Source organism: Lutra lutra, chromosome 1 (genome assembly GCF_902655055.1).
Source record: "Lutra lutra chromosome 1, mLutLut1.2, whole genome shotgun sequence".
Taxonomy (NCBI): domain Eukaryota; kingdom Metazoa; phylum Chordata; class Mammalia; order Carnivora; family Mustelidae; genus Lutra; species Lutra lutra.
The window spans coordinates 172,130,017-172,149,162 of NC_062278.1; the positions used below are offsets into that span (position 1 = coordinate 172,130,017).

At 50.5% G+C, this 19,146-nt stretch overlaps 1 protein-coding gene across 1 annotated transcript; it reads right to left on the bottom strand.

Moving 5' to 3' along the window:
* Positions 1–4,319: 4,319 nt before the first annotated feature.
* Positions 4,320–17,667, bottom strand: CAV3 (caveolin 3). The gene is made up of 2 exons (XM_047746089.1): positions 17,413–17,667; positions 4,320–5,038 (listed from the first exon to the last, which is right to left on the bottom strand). The coding sequence occupies exons 1-2, from the start codon at positions 17,524–17,526 to the stop codon at positions 4,697–4,699; spliced, it is 456 nt and encodes a 151-aa protein (XP_047602045.1). The 5' UTR covers positions 17,527–17,667; the 3' UTR covers positions 4,320–4,696.
* Positions 17,668–19,146: the final 1,479 nt, after the last annotated feature.

The window sequence follows — 19,146 nt, forward strand, 5'->3', positions numbered from 1 at the left end:
ATCACTTGTAATAGCCCAAAGTGGAAATAACCCAGATGTCTATCAGCAGATGAATGGATAAATATGGTCTCTCTGTACAGTGGCATGGTATCTGGCTATAAAAAGGAATGAAATCCTGGTACACGCTACAACACGGGTGACCCTTGAAAACGTGATGCCGGGTGGAAGAAGCCATTGCAGAAAGCCACATACTGTCTGGTTCCGTCTTTGTGACATGTCCAGAATAGGCGAATCTGTAGAGAATGTTAGAGGACCATGCTGGCCAGGGGCTCCGGGCTGGCCTGAATGGAGAGTGAATGAGAATAGATGCCAGGTTTTGAGGGGGGAGGTGATGAGGATTTTCTAGAATTAGTGATGATGGTAGTTGAGTTTTAGAATATGCTAAAACCGCTGAATTGAATATTTAAAGGAAGTTAACAACAAAAAAATTTTTTACCAGCTGGAAGGATGAATTCCTTAGACTCTCCCTGAGCTTCCATTTGTCTCTGTGACTCACCATTTAGGAGGAATGGCTCCTCAGATTTTCCGCAAGAGATGGTGTTCCCAGTTTGGCCGAAGGAGCCAGTGGTGATAATCCCCCCATCCTGCTCTAGTAACCCCCCATCCTGCACAAGTGATGTCTTGTGGTTGCAGACTGTTGTGTTTTACTGACAAGAGCAATTCACCAAGGGTCTCAAAGGTTTTACTTACCTGGTAAACATGTTCTCAGGTGTTCTCTCAGCCTTGAGGAAGGATACAACCACACCCAAGAACTACCTTTGGTTGTTAAGTACAGGATGTTCTAGATCAGAGGTTTTTCAGTGGGGACTGGCCAACTCATTGGCACTCTAGGGCACTTTTTAAAAAACTTCTATACATATTTTTTTGGATTGTGATCCAAGGAAGAGCACTTCCCCAAAGCCCACTCTACACACTGTCACTCTACACACTGTCCTCTTCTCCCTGCACAGTGTTACGCACATACACGTACACATTTATGCACATAGTAGAAGGAGCTGGCGTGGTCTAGACATTCAGAGAGAAGTGAGGCATGCGCTAGAATGCCCATATTCAGATTCTTAACAGTTAGTACAAGGTCTTCAGGACTAACTGGACACTGAAGACCCAGAGGCGGTGTTGCTGTGACATGTCCCGAAAGTGTGAACACCAGTGTGTCCCCGCTCTTCGGGAAGCTAATGCGATGCTGATTGGGGGACTCTGTGGCCATGCTTGGGACCCCTGGGGCACTCTGGGTGCACCTGCAGCCATGGTGGGGTCTGTTGGCTTTTGAGCCTCCCTGCTCACCAACCAGAGATGCCCTTGCCTCTGCTCTTCCTGGGGAAGCTGCTACCCTAATGGCTAACAGAGGCCACTGGGGACTAAGCGGACAGCGAGTCACAGATTTTTTTCACTAGGGGCACACCCTTCCTGAGCACCATGGAGAACCACCAAATTGGTGGCATTTGATTTCAGCAGCACTCGTGGCTCTATACCCCTACCCTCCCAGTCTTGTGCTGGAGAGTATCTTCACCATCTCAGTCCTTGTCCAACTGAGCCTGGAAGCATGAGTGTGGGGTCCTGATCACTGTCTGGAGCCCAGGTGCCCTCCTTCCCCAGACCCCATGCCTGAGGTCTGCATACTGTCTTCTCCCACAGTGTCAGACTTGTTGACAAACCACATGCGTGACTGGCAGTGCCAATCAATTGGAACATATAAGTTATTTTCTGGAACGTTTCATTATTCTGGTGGTCAGAAGTGAAATGTGAACCCTTGAAGACTCCGAGCCTTATTTCTTTAGGCCCTGAAAAGAATAATCTGTCACACAATTTGTGCTCCTTTGGGGATGGATCTGTGGGTTACAACTGCAGGAGGCTGCCTTTTACAAAGATCCTGGTTTCAAAGTCTTTAGCCTTTTCTATTCAGTGGCAATGAAACACCACTAAATGCAAAATGTGAATTCCTCCATTTTGTTCTACCGTGGTGGTTTTTGTGGTAGCCTCATGGACTGTGCCTGTCGGTGAATGATGTGGCCAATCCCAAGATGTCCGCTTCATCACCTGCTTTATAAAAGGCACACTGAACAAACTTTCTTTTTCATATGTTGCTTTGTCCTCTTTCTCCCTCCCTAAAACAGTGATTGTGTCTGATGGTTTGCAGACTTGGAATCCCCCACGGGGCGGCAGAGTTTTCTGCCTGATTATGACAGAAGTACACGTGGGGTGTGGTGGGGGAAGGCGTGGGGGGCAGGGATGGGGGGACCTGGTCCCATTGCCTTCGGTCATGATCTGTCAGAGTGCCATCAAAAGAGGCTCCAAGACCCAGGCACCGACCTCTTGGATATGACATGGCCACACCCACTGCATGCCGCCGTCGAACTCTGGAGGTAATAGGATTCTAGACCGTCATCTCGAATGAACCTTAGCACATATTTCTTCCAGGGAGGTAAGGGGCCCATCTGCAGAACCACAGATGGGTTTGTGTTTGTTCCTGGGCTCCACGGGCTCACACTCTGGAGCTGCATTACGAGTACGTGTCCCTTATGAGCCGAATGTAGCATGTGAGAGAGAGCAGAACTCCACCTCCCTCCTCCAGCCTGTTCCTGATACGCCCCCAGTGTGCTCCTCTCCCGCTAATTCTCCAGGAGATTCCTGGAAGAAACAGAGCTCCTCAGACATACATGCATCTTAAATGTGTGTCCTTTCTCCAGTTCCGTGAACAGCACGGGTAACTGAGCACCTGTTCTCATCTGCCCCTAGAGGAAGAGAGAGAGCTTCGAAAATTGGAGCTGTAGTCAAATCAGGTTATGGGAAATGTCAAAGGGGTGAAAAATCTCTGCATAACCCAAGATTCCAAGTCTGAAGCTGTTAGCCTAATGCCTTCAAGAGATGTTTGAAAGGGCCGCCCTTCAAGGGGGATGTAAGTAATACTGAATTTAAGCCTTTTCAGTAGGAGGAGCCTGGCTACTGAGTCTGCCCGAGAATGCGGAGAGACCCAGCATAGGGCAAAGAGCAGTGGGCAAGAGCGGCTGTGCTCCAGTGCCGGCCTGCTGGGTGCCTTTTGGCAAGTCTGCTGACTCTCTGGGCTGTAACTTCCCCACCTGGAAAAAACTAAGGGATGACTGCTGAAGTGTTTAGTAGCAAAAATATGGATACCTGCAGCTTATTTTAAAATGCATAAAAAATAAGCTTGTGTAAAGAAAGCTGAGGTTGGCAGATGGATAGAGCTATGACAAAGCAGGAGCAGTAAAACATTCATTGTCAGACCTAGATGGAGTGCACGCAGGTGTTCACAGCAAACCCTTTCGACTTTCCTCTGTGTTTGAAAATGGCATAATAAGATACTAGAAAAAGCGAAAACGGGTAACATTTTAGGGCTGAGATGGACATTAGGGATCATTTTGTGGATGGTAAAATTGAAACAGAGAAGGCAACTAGGAGGAGAGACAAGACGGGAACCGAGGCTGCCTGTGCCCTGTCTCCCAATCTGCTCTACCACACTGTCCCCCAAACCCCTTGGGCTCATGGCCAGGCACCAGTGAGGCGATGCCTCTGAAAAACTTTTGTGGAACCATCATTTTATGAGACTTATATGGGTGTTACATGGGCGTAAAAAAAGGTCAAGTGGGATTGGGAGACAATGTCCTAATCAGTTTTCTTTACTGCAGGACTTGTCAGAGCCTTTGATGTCCTGATGTCTATTAAAAAATCTCTGAGAGAAATACAGAGCATTTTCCAAACAAATTTAATCACAACAGCCACCCCCACCCTTTATTCTAAGGACTAAGTTCTGAATAACACTCTTAGGAACAGTATCTCTAAAGAATGTAAGATTACTGTTTTTCTCCCCCACTGGGGTTAGGTGAGGAGAGGGCAGGGCATGCCCTTGCTATTGTTCTTTACATCTATAGTGAGCCCACAAATGTACATATTGGACCTTATGCCCCCATCACATTTCTGAATGTTTAAGGGGTGCATGTGCCAAGCAGGAGTGCCAGGGGCTTGGGGTCTGCTGAGCCAAAGGGGAGGTTCAGAGAGTTTTGAACCCAGGCTCTGCCGTTGGCGGTTCCAGCCCAAGGGCCATTTTCTTCTGTTGGTGACCACTGGCTGGCCCAGAGCAAAAGAACTCAGTGGGAAGTAATCTCTTAAGGAGCATGGGGGAGCAGATACCCAGCAAATAAGAAGCCCAAGAGGAACCAGACTCCGTTCTAGTTCTTGAATTTGGCCAAGAGAAGGGCCAACCAACTTGCCCCGCTTGTTTCTCAGGGCAGCAAACTGTATTTTTGGAGCTCATGGGGACATGCACGGACCTTATTGATGCACACAAAACAGCGTTCTCCAAATGCAGCCAAACCCCTTTATTGGAGCCACCCTCCTAATGCCAAGAGTCACTGGTAGCTTTCCCGGGCAGCATGCATGGACAGGTTGGCTGCGGGTGGGAACTGAGTGCTGGTTTGTGCTGTTACAGTACAGGTGAATGCAAAAATTTGCGGTAGCTGCCTCTTAGCAAATTCTCTTTCCTCCTGCCTGGTCACGGGGGCATCGAGGTGGGGTCAGGGGCAGACTACTTGCGTGGCTGGGCTGTCTTTTCTTTCCATCTTGGGGGGAAATAGCAGTCCCTAAAGAGAAAGTGCTCACCGGCAGGCCCATGGAGCAGAACCAGGGGGCCAGCCTGGACTGACTCCCCCTGCCCTGTCACCCCCACTGCCCCCACCTGGCTTTACACTTCCTTCCGCAGCATGACCTTGATATTGCTGCAGATCTGGCCCAGGGCAGCAAAGAGAGGGTTGCAGAAGGTACGGATGCAGAGGGAGTAGATGTGACTGATGCACTGGATCTCGATCAGGTAACTCTTAATGCATGGCACCACTGCCCAGATGTGGCAGAAGGAGATGCAGGCGAACAGGAAGCCCCAGAGCAGGGCCAGCGGGACCCCCAGCAGCGTGGACAGCAGGCGGTAGCACCAGTACTTGGAGACCGTGAAGGTGGTGTAGCTCACCTTCCACACGCCGTCAAAACTGTAGGTGCCCACGGGTTCTGCAATCACGTCTTCGAAATCCACCTGCGGGGGCAGGAAGGGCAATCTTTTAGTCACAGCATCCACCCACTTCCTACCCTTCTGTGTGCCAGCATCAGAATGCTCTGGAAGGCTGGTTGCACCTGCTGGCAGGGTCCCACCCCTGGGGATGCTGAACCAGCACAGCTGGGGGGACACCTGACACTGCATTTCTGACAAGCTCCCAGGTGATGACGGTGACACCCAGGAGCAGTGAGGCACAGAAGTGCCCCCCCAACTTATGGGGGGCTAACAGGCCCTGGGGGGTTGCGTGACTTGCTTAAAGCCACAAGCAAGTTAGAGGCAGGCTTAGAGGCCTGGTTCTAAATTTCTATGATTTTGTGATCCTGGAGAGTTGGACGGTCCTCGTGGTCCTAGGGGTAAGGAGGAGCTATCTAGCTAGGCTGGTCCCTGAAGGTGGCCAGGTGGAAGACGGGGTGAGGACTGGAGAAGCATATTGGGCACAGCTAAGACTCCTGGGATGGACAGTGTGTACCCTCAGGGATGATGCAGTTGCTTCCAGAAGGCCAAGTACAAGCCCAGTGCGGCCAGAGTGAGGCAGGAGGGGCCCGGCCAGATAGTCACTGTGATGAGCAGTCTCCGAAGGCTTTTGCGCAGGGACTGGCTTGACTTGATCGGAGGGTTGTTTTTTTTTTTTAATTGAGGTATAATGGACATATAACATTATATTAGTTTCAACATAATGATTTAGTATGTGTATATTTGGGAAATGATCACCACACTAAGTGTAGTTAACGTCTGTCCCCACAGATCGACACACATTTGTGTGTGTGATGAGAACTTTCAGGATCTTCTCTCTTAGCACCTTTCATAGCTGCTGCCCGGTCTGTGAACTGCAGTCACCGTGCCGGAACTTAGGTCCTCATGAATTATTTATCTTATGAATGGAGGTTGTTCCTTTTCTTTTTCTGTTTCTTTTTAAAGATTTTATTTATTTATTTGACAGAGAGAGATCACAAGTAGGCAGAGAGGCAGTCAGAGAGAGGAGGAAGCAGGCTTCCCGCTGAGCAGAGAGCCCGATGCGGGGCTTGATTCCAGGACCCTGAGATCATGACCTGAGCTGAAGGCAGAGGCTTTAACCCACTGAGCCACCCAGGCGCCCCCTGGAGGTTGTTCCCCTTTGCTCACCACCCACTCCTACCTCCCGCAACCACCCGTCTGTTCTCTGCTCTCTGATCTGAATTGTGAGCAGCTGGCTGAGCCTGTGTGGATTGGGAGAGAGGACACAGGGAGGGGCCCAGTGGGGACCCATGGCAATATTCCAGATGGGACCTGCTGTGGGCTGGTTTGGGGTGATGGTGATGGGTTAGAGAGGGATGCACGGGTCGGAGGGCTATTTCAGGGTCTGGCATGTGGTGAAGTGAGGGCCGTGCCATCCTGGCTCGTACAGGTGTCTGGTGCCGAGTCAGGCCGAGCAGGCCCGCAGCACCTCACCCTAGTCCCGCGGCGACCTCAGACTGTCCTCTCCCTGCTGCCCACCCCAGTCTGCCTTGCAGCTGGAGGGAGCACCGGTGCTCAGAGAATCCGGTTCACACATTCCGCTAAAATAGTGGCTGAGGCCCCATAGGGGAGGTGGGAAAAAATAATAAGTAAACTTGAAAAAAAAAAAAGATTACTTTCAGCTGAGCCATTTAACTCATCTTTCTTGAGTCGCTGTTATGCGTTAAACACCATCATAGCTGCTTTCTTATATGCAATGTCCATTAGCATCCCTAAGCCTTAGCTGTCCTGTCTGTGAAATGGGGACATGATCATATTCCGTGCTCCTGGGCCATTTGAATAGAAGCTGGTTGAAGGAAGGCTCAGACTCATCAGACCCAGGGTGGAGGGGTCGCCTGTGAGGCTCTGGGTGGGCCAGAGCTCAAACATCAGTCTTCCAGGGGATCCTCTCATCTGGGCCCAGAATCACTACTCAAATTACTTTTCATTATAAAATGACAGAGCCACATTGCAGAAAATTCGGGAAATAGTAAAAAGAAAATGAAAGCATCTCCACCTTGTATTTCTCTAGTACTAACAATGTCATTGCTTTGGTACTTTTCTTTCCAGGGTGACTTTTTTGCGGGGAGGGAGTGGACATAATCCTGTTATACATCCAATGACAAGTCCTGTTTTTGGCACATGAGTATATTCTGAGCTCCTGTGCCATGCCTCGGGTCCCCAGATCCCTCTGGAGACAGCAGAGGATGAATTCTCCCCCAGGGGCTGCTATGTTCATGGAGAGCAAAGTTGACAGACAGACTGGGATTTCAGTCTGCAGGTGATGTGAAAAGCTGGCTCAGGGAGTCAGTGGGACCTTCCAGGACCCCCTATAAATCTCAGCCTCCAGCTGTCTCTGCTGGGGTTCAGCAGGGGTCATTTAACCTCTTAAAGTGGGGGCTGGATGGAAGGGCAGGGCTGGAGGGAAGAATATAAATACGGTCCTCATCTCAGAAAGATGGTACTTATTCCTGGAGGGCTTCTGGGAGGTGGTGGTGGGCTGGGAATTTGGTGGACTGTGAGGTTTGGAGGCAGAGATGGAAAACTGGTGTGCTGGATATTTGGAAAAGAAGGCCCAAGATAGCTGAGGAGCATTTCATAGCTTTGGACAGTGTTTGGAAAGGGCTGGTATCTTCTCTATTTGGTTTTTATGAGGCAAAAGTTCAGTTGTTGTTTCTCAGGGGAGCTTTCAAATCCAAGAAGCTGGTGAGGAGAGGCCTGGGATGATCGTTCCAGCCCTGATCTGGGTCCACCCATAATGATTATTGAGGTTCAGTTAGGTCCCTAGGGCCTGGGTCCTGTCCACTGAGGGAGTTCTGACCTCTGCAGTCTATCCCTCCTCCATCATGGCCGTGCCCCAGCCTGATGCCTCTGAGCACCCAGGCTGGCTTCTGGAGCATGGCAGAGCCCCAGGAGCTTTGCCAGCAGAAGGAGATATTAGGGCAGAGATATGCCTCCCTGTTTTTGTCCCAGCAGGCACTTCCTCCTTTCTTCGTCCTCCCACTCAGTGCGTGTAGTCTCCCTGCCCTTCTTGGGGCTGTTCCTTAGGATGGTGCCTCCCCTACTCACAGGTGACCCAGCCCTGCCTCCTCACCTCACAGGAGGCAGACCACCCGGAGGTGGGAGAGAATCTAGGCCTCCTGATTCTAATCTGAGCTGTCCATACCGCCCGGCCAGCATCAGACGCCGAGGTGGTTGCTGGCTATGCGGCATCTGAGGTCTGGTCCTTGTCAGCCAGAGAGACATGCCCCAAGGCAGGGCTCCTGCCCCCTTCTTTCCAGCCACCCACCCTGCTCCTTAGTAGCCCAGCCCGCTTTGTTCACTTAGTCCCATGTATTCTGCCTTTCAACACATGTGATTATTTGCGTCTGGCCTCTGAGAGGCGGCCGGGTGGAAAAGAGCCCCGTTTGAAGTCCCACTGCGGAGGCTGGAGTCCAGCTCGGCTGCGCACTTGCTCCGTAACCGTCAGCAAGCGGGGTGAGCTTTTCTGTGCCTCAGCTTCCAGGATTCATCTCAAAAAGTCTGAAGGAGAATTCAATAAAGTAAGACATCTAAATACTCAGAACACCGCCCGGCACAGAATACCGAACTCATCACCGTTAGCTGCTGTTGTGGGTTGTTACAGAGTGTTCTCTTCAAGAGGACAGTAGAGCCCCAAAAGTGGCTTGCCACACCAGTGCATGCGCTGCTCTGTTGAGTGACTTTGGCAGGTGTCTTACAGCTCTGCGCTTCACCTGCTCATCTGTAAAATGGGCTTGCTATTTCTTACTACCTTGTTATGAGGAATAGAAATAATTAATCATCCGTTCATCCCCCTGACCATCTATTCACCCACCTATCCATCTCTCACCCATCCATCCATCCATCCATCCATCCACCTATCCACCCTTCCATGCATTGATCCACACTTCCATCCCTCCATCCACAGACATCCACGCATCCATCCCTCCATCCACAGACATCCACGCGTCCATCCCTCCATCCACAGACATCCACGCATCCATCCCTCCATCCACAGACATCCACGCGTCCATCCATCCCTCCCTCAAACACGGATTTATTCAGCACCCACTCTGTGCTTGGCCATAGACAATGTACCTGGCACGTGCTAGGTGTTTAGTGACAGTGAGTATGTGTTCACTTGTTCTCAAGTTCCTACAAAAATATATCTCAGAAAATCTGTTGACACCCCAGATCCTAAATACAGTAATGCTGTGACTTCCCTGGTTGTGATTGTGTGCGTGTGCACGCATGCCTCTGCCTGCGCAGATAAGATGGGTTCAGTCCTCTTTTCCCTCATTTTCTATTTATGGTAATCTCACTCCCCGAGACCTCTCTGTTGTGTCTTTTAATGATTATTTCTTTGCAGAAGACATCGGTGCTGACGTTTGAATTATTCCCCGTAATTGCCTTTGGTCACTGTGCATGGGGGCGACTGCTCATTTTCTGGGAATCAGAAAATGTGCTCTTTGGGGTGTGGGCTGTGTGGGCGGGCCCAGCTGTTTCCCTCACTCAAGGTGAGCATTGGGACAGCTTTGGGGAGGTATTTATAAGACTAGGCTCAGGGAGATCTTAGCCAGTCACACCAGTGTATTAGAAGCACGGAGTGACTTCATTTCCGAATTTGTCTCTAAAGTGGAGGAGAGAAGGCTTTTTCTGGGACGGTGGTGGGGGGGGGTGCTGGACCTATCAGCAGAGCCTCAGGGCTTGGTGTGCAATCGGAGGAAGGGTAGAGGATGGGAAGGGTGAACGTGGCTGCCCATTGAGTCGGTGTCCCCTTCTCTGGCATATTTATTTTTGGAACAGTGAGAGAGCCAGCTGATTACTTGGAATGAGCCAGCACAGCCCCCACAGGCTCCAAGAGGGTGGGGAAGGGTGCAGGACAACAGGGGCGGGCTTTGCCGGAGGATTCGGGGAAGGCCAGCAGTCACCCCCTGTCAAAAATACCTCCCACGATTCCAGTATGACTCAGTCCTTGGGCATCCTGGGCTCTGGACAATTCAGATAGAGTATCTGTGGGTGGGAAGCAGCTCTAGGCAGGGGGATAGACATCTGGGGACCAGTCTGCTCTTGACCACTGAGTTGCTGTGTGATTTGGGTCATGGTGCTTTTCCTCTCTGGGTCTCTGGGGTTTTTTGTTTGTTTGTTTCTTTGTTTTTAAACTACCCCAAGAGGATTGGGCCAAGATATCCAGTGACTCAGAGTTCGATTTCAAGTCAGAACACCCAAGGGGGAGGCTTAGTTTTACCGGTCTTAGTTTTCTTGCTTAGTACCTTGCTACTTACAGGTTGGTTCAGAGCAGGTGCCCCTCTTCTCAACAAGGTATGGACAGCAGTTGAGAGTAAGCATTTAGAAATTGTCACAGAAATTTGAGCCAGTCATTGTATGTCTGGTAACTCTCTTATAATAAAAATTGGGGTTTATATTGTAGATGTTTATTCTTCATTTCGTTTCCCTAGTAATTCATCTCTATTGAATTTTACCAAAGTCTCTGTGTTCAACAAATTGAAATTACAATAATAAAACTGGCCCTTCACCCAGATAATTTGAGAAATGCTGGTCGATGTAGTAGGAAGCTAACATGACGTGATAGCTCTGAAACAGCTGAAAAATGACAAAGCTTCGCTTCTTGTTTTGTGATTGGTAATCACAATAATAGAATCCTATATGATCTGGGGGAACCAAAGCAATGCTCTCTGCTCAGCGGGGAGCCTGCTTCCCCTTCTCTCTCTGCCTGCCTCTCTGCCTAGTTGTGATCTCTCTCTCTCTCTCTCTCTCTGTGTCAAATAAATAAATTGAAATCTAAAAAAAAAAAAAGGAAAGAAAAGCTAGATGACTTAGGAACTAGGAGTCCCCATAACACTGGATTCTAAGTACCTCAGTGTGAGTTAGTTCAGTGTAGCCCTTCCAAGAGTACCTGACAGGGGACCAGACATGTCCAAAAGGAAGAAACCACCAACATGGCATGAATGGCAGGTTGAATGACCTTCCATAACCCAGTCTCAGCCTGCCCCTTCTTCTTTCTCCCACAAATTCTCTTTTGGATGCCCTTAGTCTTATCATTCTTTGGCAGGCAGAGTAGCAAAGAGATTTCCTCTGTGAGCTAACTCTGCCTCGCCCCTGGTTCATGGCTTGAAAGAGTGCTGGGCTCCACTGGTAATGTCTGCCATGGACATAGGTAGGTGCAGGTGGTGGTGGTGGCAGTACCTGTCTCTCAAGTTTGTCAATGCCACTCAACGTCCTTCTCAATATTATGGCTTTTGCTTATTTCGTTCCCTCTTCTTCAAAAGCCTTATTCACATTTTAATTTTCTCCCCATTTTTTTATGCACCTGGGCTCCTGTCTCCCCATGGATCTGGTTTCTGTTTTTCCGAGACTAGTGTGAGGTCTTCCTCCCTTAAACCCCAGGACACTGCACCAGGTTGTCATTTATGGTGTTTAGCACCTTTTCCCAGATATTCTCATTATCTGAATCTCATCCTCTCTGTTGGGTTGGATTCCCCCCTCCAGAGGAAGTACAGGTCAGTTTCATCTTTCCGCAATGGGGTATCCAGGTGGACCCAAATCGGGGGCAGAGTCTGCCGAACTGGTGACTACTGGGTCCTTTGGCTGTTTCTTAGTCTGAGCTGATAGGCAAAGGGTGTGGTTTGTGTGTTTTTCTGAGGGAGGAGGGTGTTTAGTGGCAAATGTAGGTTGGAGGTGGGATGGAAACCTCTAGGATGGGTGGGAGTCATGTCTGGGCTCCTGCTCTGTTTGACTCTTAGTGGCTGCAGGGAGGGAGGTTGGAGCCTGAAGGTGAGGGAGCTGTGTGACACTTTGGGCTCGTACATTCCTGCTCTAGAATCTGGGTGCCTAGGTGTGGGTTAGGGAGACAATCCTGAGCCTTCTCAGAACTCAGAGAGGCCTTTGAGCTGAGGCTGTGGTCCTGCAGGAATGCCAGGGAAGATGGCTGGGACGTTTCCCAGGTGGGTCTGAAGGAAAGGCTGGAGAGCCCTGGGGACTGCTGCTGCAGCTTCGCATCCCTCAGAGCCCGGCACAGGGCCTTGTGTGCAGTGGGCCTGTTGTGCTCATCACCATCTCCTCTGAGACAGCACAGAACCTGGCACATAGTAGGCACTCAGAAACGATTTGTGGAATCCGTACTCTGGGAGTAGTGGTGATGGTCGGGAGCAGGGGGAATAGGCTGTGCTCAGTTCTAATCCCCAGGATTCTCCCTTTTTCCCGAGACCCAGCCCTGAACCTTGGGGACTGCAGTTCAAATCTGGTGGGCTGCACAGGGCTCTTGCTCTGCCTTTGGCACTCATTTTCCAGCCCTGGTTCAAGGGCCATACCATGCCTTCTTTGGGGAAGTTTAGGGAAGTTTTGGCTAGAAAGTCAAAAGGGAGCACCTCTGGTCTTCTGGGCATCAAATCCACAGACAACATGGGTCTCTCTCCTGCTCTGCGTCCTTGGCTTTTCTGTGTGAAAGCTCAGCAGTGGCTGGCAGAGGGAATGGGTCTCCCTCTTTGCCACCCAGCCTCTGTTGCTGCCAGGACTCAGGCCAGAGAGGGAAAGGGATTTTCCTGGAGTCACATAGTGAGCCTGTGTCAGGGCTGGGACCGGAACCTGGGTCTCTGTAGCTCGGTCTTATTCCGGCCTCTTCCTGTGTCTTGCATTCTAGCCCACAGGGCTAGCGCTGGTGAAACCACCCTAACAGGTCCCTCTGTGAAGGCCGAGAAAATTAAGGCCATCCCACCTCAAGTTTGGCTTGTAAGGATGTATTTTATATTTCTATTTTAGCCAGAGGCTTCCATTGAAGTTAAACAATAACTTTGTTGTTTAACCCTTAAACTGTCCCTGCTCCCCTTCCCCCAAGGGACTTAAAAACAAGTCCCGGAAACCAGCTCCAGATGTGGAGACCAAGAAAAACAAGGCTGTACCCACCTCGAGTCTAGCCCTGATATAAGTACAGCCATCTTGGCAAAGCAAAAGCCGGCACCTTGCACTAAGAGTGGGTTAGCATAAGAATGGCCATCCTGAAGGCCGAGAAGCCATTTTACTGAGCGTCCCTAACCAGCCCACAGGGCATACGTGACTTGAGACAAGAGAAAGTAGCTAAAACCTGAAAAAACAACTTAATCATATACCACCAGGGCGGTTAGGCAGTGGCGCCACAGGAACCAAATGTTAAAGAAAAACAAATAGTTAACTTGCAGAGATCACAATCCTGCAAGACAGGAATCTCCCTTGGTTTGCAAATGTCCTGGTGATTTACAACAAAAAGGGCTATCTCTTCAATGGCCCAATTTCCAGAGACAAATGGCTCAGTACCTTGAGGCCTAAGGTCGCCCTCCCCACCACAAAACTGAGGGAGGCTGAGGCAAAGTTAAATTTCTTCTAAACCTAAATCTCACTTAACCGCCAGGATGGTGCCAGGGTGACGCCGGGGTGGCAAAAGGTTAAACAAAGTTAAACTGTCAAAGTGGGGCGCAAGATATGTATGTAGCTATGAAAAAGTGCCTTGAAAATGCTATATAAACCCTTGGCTTTGAGTGCTCAGGGTCCTTGTTGAAACCCGCTGCGCCGGGTGGATACTTGGACCCCAGCTAGCTGGAAATAAACCTCGCTGTGTGACTTGCATTATCGAGAGTGTTCTCTGTCTAATTGAGGGGTGGTCGACTCCGTACCCTAACAGGCTGATGTGGGAAACAGAGGCAGAAGAAAATCATTAAAATTCCTCACCTACTGACAAGCCCTTGAAACAGATAGAGTGGCTCTCCCCTGGGGACTTAACTGCCCTCACCTTGAAACTTTGCTAAGGACAATCCTAGCCTGACCGACCTCCTGCCCCGACAGGTCCAACCAGAATCCTGTAAGTCTACTTTAACAATTCCAGGGGTGCCTGGGTAGCTCAGTGGGTTAAAGCCTCTGCCTTCGGCTCAGGTCATGATTCCAGGGTCCTGGGATCGAGCCCCACATCGGGCTCTCTGCTCAGCAGGAAACCTGCTTCCTCCTCTCTCTCTGCCTGCCTCTCTGCCTACTTGTGATCTCTCTCTCTCTGTGTCAAATAAATAAATAAAATCTTAAAAAAATAAATAAAATCTTAAAAACAACAACAACAACAACAATTCCTTTAGGAAGCTTTATCTCTAAACCTCCAAGATAGTGTCCAGAATCATTCCCAAGTATATGGCCCACTGATATACATCTAAAGGGTCTCACGAGAAGATTTTTATTATTGGTAATAAATAACCTTTCTCCCAACAATAGCTAGCCCCTCAAGGTCCTGAGACCTTGCTACCAAAATTCCTTAGAGACTTACACCATCCCTAATCCCCTTTGTCCTCACCCACCACCGAGTCCACTCCTACTCTGCCTTTAAAAACTCTAACTCTGGTTAATCTGGTTGGGGGTCCAAGTCCCTACTCTGCTGTGTCGGGTATACTTGGGCCCAAGCTTAAGCTTGTCAAATAAACCCTCGTGCGATTGCATTGGTGCTTGGCTCCTTGGTGGTCTCTCGGACGCGAAAACTCGGGCATAACACCTCCTAAGCCTTCTTCTTGGCCTCTGCCTTGTTCCTCTTTCTGTCTCTCTCACCCTTTGCTTCCTTTTCCTGCTGCCTCCCTCCGTCTTGTCTTTGCCCCAGCTGACTAACAAAGCCGAGGTAGCCCAGGCTCCTGTTCACAAGCCGTCTGCCCAGCCAGCTCTCCTCTTTCTTTCTTTTCTATACCATTTCATAAAACCATACACAAACCCCAAGTCTACTTCAACCTGTTTGTGCTGTTTATCCGACTCCAATCTATGATCCTTGTTCTGAATTTCAAAACTTTTTCATTTCTCAGTTACTAAAAACAAAAGAAAGTCAAATAACCCCCCCTCCCAAACCAGGGAACGTCCAGTAAATACACCAAATAACCATCTCTTCTCGACAAGATTATCTGCAAGGGTTTTGCTTAGCCATTGAGGGATGTTTCTGGGGTTCAGGAGAGACAGCTCTCAGCCCCCTGGGAGGCTGCCTAAGCTCCCAGCCCTCCCTCAGATTAGAGAGCCTCCCTTGGCCTGGGGCCGACTCCCTCTGGGCTTGGTGGGGCCCAAGAGCCTCTCTACACTGGTTACCTGTTGTGGGTCTCTTTAGAAGCCACTTTCTCCCTTGGGGTCCTCTTCTCCACCCCTAGCAGCCGGCCGGGATCTCCCGAGGGGCACCTGGCTGTAAGAGCTGGCCCGTGGCTGCGTGGCCCCGTCCTGCACACTCCTCTGAGCTCCAGCTCCGCTCACACGGGCCACACCCTTGCTGCGAGCCAGCGACTGCATTAGGCACTTTCCAATCCCTTATTTCTTTTATTTCTCACATTATACTTTTGTTTTCACAGCGCTGCTCTGAGAGTCCTGTATCTGGTGGAGGTAAATGAGGGAATGCTCCTTGTACAGAGGGAAACTCAGGTCCTGAAAAACTGGGTGGCTTGCCCAGGGTCATCAATTTGATGCAGAAGAGAGTAATTTGAAACCAGGCCTTTTATTTTATTTTATTTTTTTGAAACCAGGCTTTTTAAAGCCAAGTTCAGGACTCTTTCCTCCAGACCATGCTGCACAAACCACTGATGAATGCTATTGTACATTTAGTCATTTCCTCCTTGTGGCACTTCTCACACTGGGCCATAAGTACTCTATTGCCCCACTAATGATACAGATAAATACAATAATAACATAGTATGAGCTGTGATGGGGAAATGCCCTGAGGGAAGTTGGGACATGGAGGAGGGTGTGGCTGACTGCCTGGAGGAGCTGAGGAAGGCTTCCTGGAGGAGGTGACCTTTGAGTTGGGTCTTGAAATCCAAGCACGGCATTTACCGCAGGGAGGAGAGGGAGAGGGGTCGGGGGCTCCTGGTATAGACACAGGAGTATGTTTGGATAGGTGTGTCTGGCTACTGGCGTTGGAGCTGGAAGGTGGAAGAAGAAGGTTGGGGCTTGAAAGCCATGGCGAGGAGTTAGAGTTTATGGGACGTGGGAGGTATCCCACCGAGCTGTGGGATACAAGGGCTGTGCTTCTGAGCAAGTGTGGAGCCAAACTGTCTAATCCAGTGGCCACGAGCTTTGAGTACTCGATCTATGAGTAGGGCAACAGAAGAATTCTCAATCTTGTTTAATTTTAATTCAAATGTAAAAAGCAATACTTCATTCTGAGATGGGAAAATTTTAAAAAATACTGGGAACAATTTGGGCCTGTGACTCGATTTCAACTGTACATTTATGAGATCTTAAGACCGGACAAGGATTTCTGATCCACGTGGAGGCTGGAGGGATGGACAGCCTACATGTGAGCTGTGTGCTGGATCTCAAAGATGGACACAGACTCTACTCGTGCACTGATAATTGTTTTAGATCAGTTACAGGCTGAAATGATACTATTTTGGAAATATTGGGTTAAATAAAAAATATTACGAAAATTAATTTTACCTGTTTATTTTTCTTTTTTGAAATTGTGGCTGCTAGAAAATGTGAAATGACTTTGGGTGATTGTATATTGGGTCGCATTGTATTTCTACTGGTCAGGGCTGATCTGTGCTTCTGATGCATTTATAGGACCCAAGGGGTCCCAAGCACCTGCCCTCTTAACAGCCCTTCCAGAGACTCCCATGCTGGGGGTGGGGCACCCTGCTTCCAGGAATTCTGCTGAAAGATCCCTGTGGCTACCAGCTGCTGGGAGGAGGCTGGAGTGAGGGGTGTAGGCCTGGAGGCAGCCAGGCTGCTAGTGGCATCCAGATGTGGAAAGAGGCAGTGGTGATGGGGGAGACGCCCTAAAAGCTAGGTAACTGTCTGCTGAGAGCTTCCTTTCAGGAGCCCTCCCAGAGGCCTCTGCCCTGGTCTGGCTGCAGGACCTGGGGTCAGGCGGGGAGCTGGCATGAATGCCGGGCATGGTCCCCCACACCATGGGCGGTAGACACAGGGCAGTGCTCTGGGGGAATTAATGCCGACTGGAAGCCACCCTCTGGGGATTAACCCCGCATCCATTGCGGAGACCGCAGAAATAACCCCTGGCACAGAAAAGAGCCCAAGTTGGCCACCCGTTTGTCTTCATCCTGGGACGAGGGCCAGAAGCTAATGGGAAGAGCTTCGGAGTAGTAGGGAGGCACTTGCCTCTGACTTGCCTCCCCGCCCCAGGCAACACCTGCGTCATGTATGTGCGGCTGAGATTTTGTTCTTGTTTACGCTAAACTTTCGTTGGGGGTGTACATGCTGGCTTTTGAGGGAGGACTTGGAGAAGACCGAGGAACAGGGCCTCTCATCGGGGAAGCCGGTCATGGTTGTGCATGGAGCAAAGCCCTCCCCCGTCCTGTGCCCAGACACTCTGCAGACCCGATACCCTCCGGGCAGCGGTGCCCAGGCAGGCCCGCCGAGCTTACCTTCACAATGTCCTCGTTAATGTTCTTAGGGTCTCGGTTCACCAGGTCAATCTCCTTGCAGTGGATGTCCTTGACAATCTGGGCCTCCAGGTCTGTGTGCTCTTCGGCCATCATCTTGGAGCTGGGGGACTGCAGGGGGAGATCCGAGCCGTGTGGCCAGTGTGGCTGAAAAGACTTGGGGCAGGGACACAGTTCAGTGTCCCCAGACTTGTGTCCCTGCAGGCTAACCAGGCCCCACCCAGCATGCCAGCTGACAGCTGTCCCACATAACTTCAGCCTCCCTCTCGCTAAAGCCTCTGTGGCAGACCTCCAAGCTAAAATTAAGACTGGAGCTCTGCTGGAAGGCCCAGCACTCCTTACAGGGGCTGCTGAGGGCACGGGCCTCACCCGAGAGAGAGCAGAGGCTTTGGCATCTGTGGACCACAGGATGGCTGGGCTGTTGGTGCAGGCCCTGGAATTCGCCTGCTCTGGGCAGGGTGGTGGGTTGGTCCCCAGCTTGGCCCCTTGTGGGCTGGGAGCTTTGGCACGCCTCGACTCTCTGGCCCACCACGCTCCCACCTGGAGAATGGGGCCTCGCTAATAACAGTCAGGGGCTCTGCCTGCCCTTCTGGAGAGGAGGAGATGAGCTCGTGTGTGGGAAGGGGCTTGAGGAACTGAAATGCTGTATGGTAGGGATTCTCACTGGAGCATTTAGTACCTGGCCCTGCCTTTTGGGGGCCGGGAGCAGGGCTGAGTCTTTGCCACTTCTGGGGTTTCCCTGGGAGGAGAGTTGATGGACTGTGGGAGGAGACAGAGAAGCAGACCCCTGATGGGGCTGCCCACCCTCCCCTGCCTTCTTGATGCCACGTGGAGGGCACATGAAATCCATGTTTATGCTGCCCTTTGCTCTGCCCCAAGTGACAGTTTCTGGGGTGCCCGTGGGCCACAGACACTGCATGGATATCAGTGGGATGTTCCTTTCCAAGGTGTCTGCTCGGTTTCCCTGGGTCCTTGGGCATCACACAAGGTCCCCGAGCAAGACTCTGGGTCCCTAGGTGCCAGGGTCTGTGGACTCATTCACCCAGCCTCCCACTCATTCATTCAAGATTTGCTAACAGCTGGTGACAAATAGACCAATTAGGCTCTGTTCCTGCCCAGAGGAGCTCCTAGTCTGTGGGGACAGACCCATTAAAAAATAAGAAATTATGATAGGTTGTGGCAATAGCTCAGAGATATTTTACAAAGAACTTGCCTTAAGAGGTCCTCAGGAAGAAATAGCTTACTCGGAGGCCATCAGGGAAGGCTTCCTGCGGGAAGTGTCTTTAGAGTTAGGTGTTGAAGGGCAAGCCGGAGGTCACTACCTAGAACATTTCAGGTGGAAGACCATAGGTGTCAGAGGACTGGTGTGAACTAGGTTGCTGAGAAGTGTGCAGTGTCCAGGGTTGTCTGATGTGAGTGAGGCAGGACATAAGGCTCAGCTTGGGCCTGGGTGGGAAGGATCCCAAATATCATATTAAAGAGTGGGTTTTTTTTTTTAAGATTTTATTTATTCAAGAGAGAGCATGAGCTGTGGTGGGTGGAGGAGGTACACAGGGAGAGAGGGAGAAGGGGCACAGGGAGATGGGGAGGAGAAGCACAGGGAGAGGTGGGTAGAGGGGCACAGGGAAAGGGGCTTGATCCCAGGACCCTGAGACCATGACCTGAGCTGAAGGCAGATGCTTAACCATCTGCTTAACTGACTGAGCCCCCCAGGCA

Excerpts from the sequence above, each read along its gene's own strand:
- CAV3 (XM_047746089.1), bottom strand. The coding sequence starts at position 17,526 with ATGATGGCCGAAGAGCACACAGACCTGGAGGCCCAGATTGTCAAGGAC. Across the intron at positions 5,039-17,412 it reads TTAACGAGGACATTGTGAAG|GTGGATTTCGAAGACGTGAT; the intron begins GTAAGCTCGGCG and ends CTGCCCCCGCAG.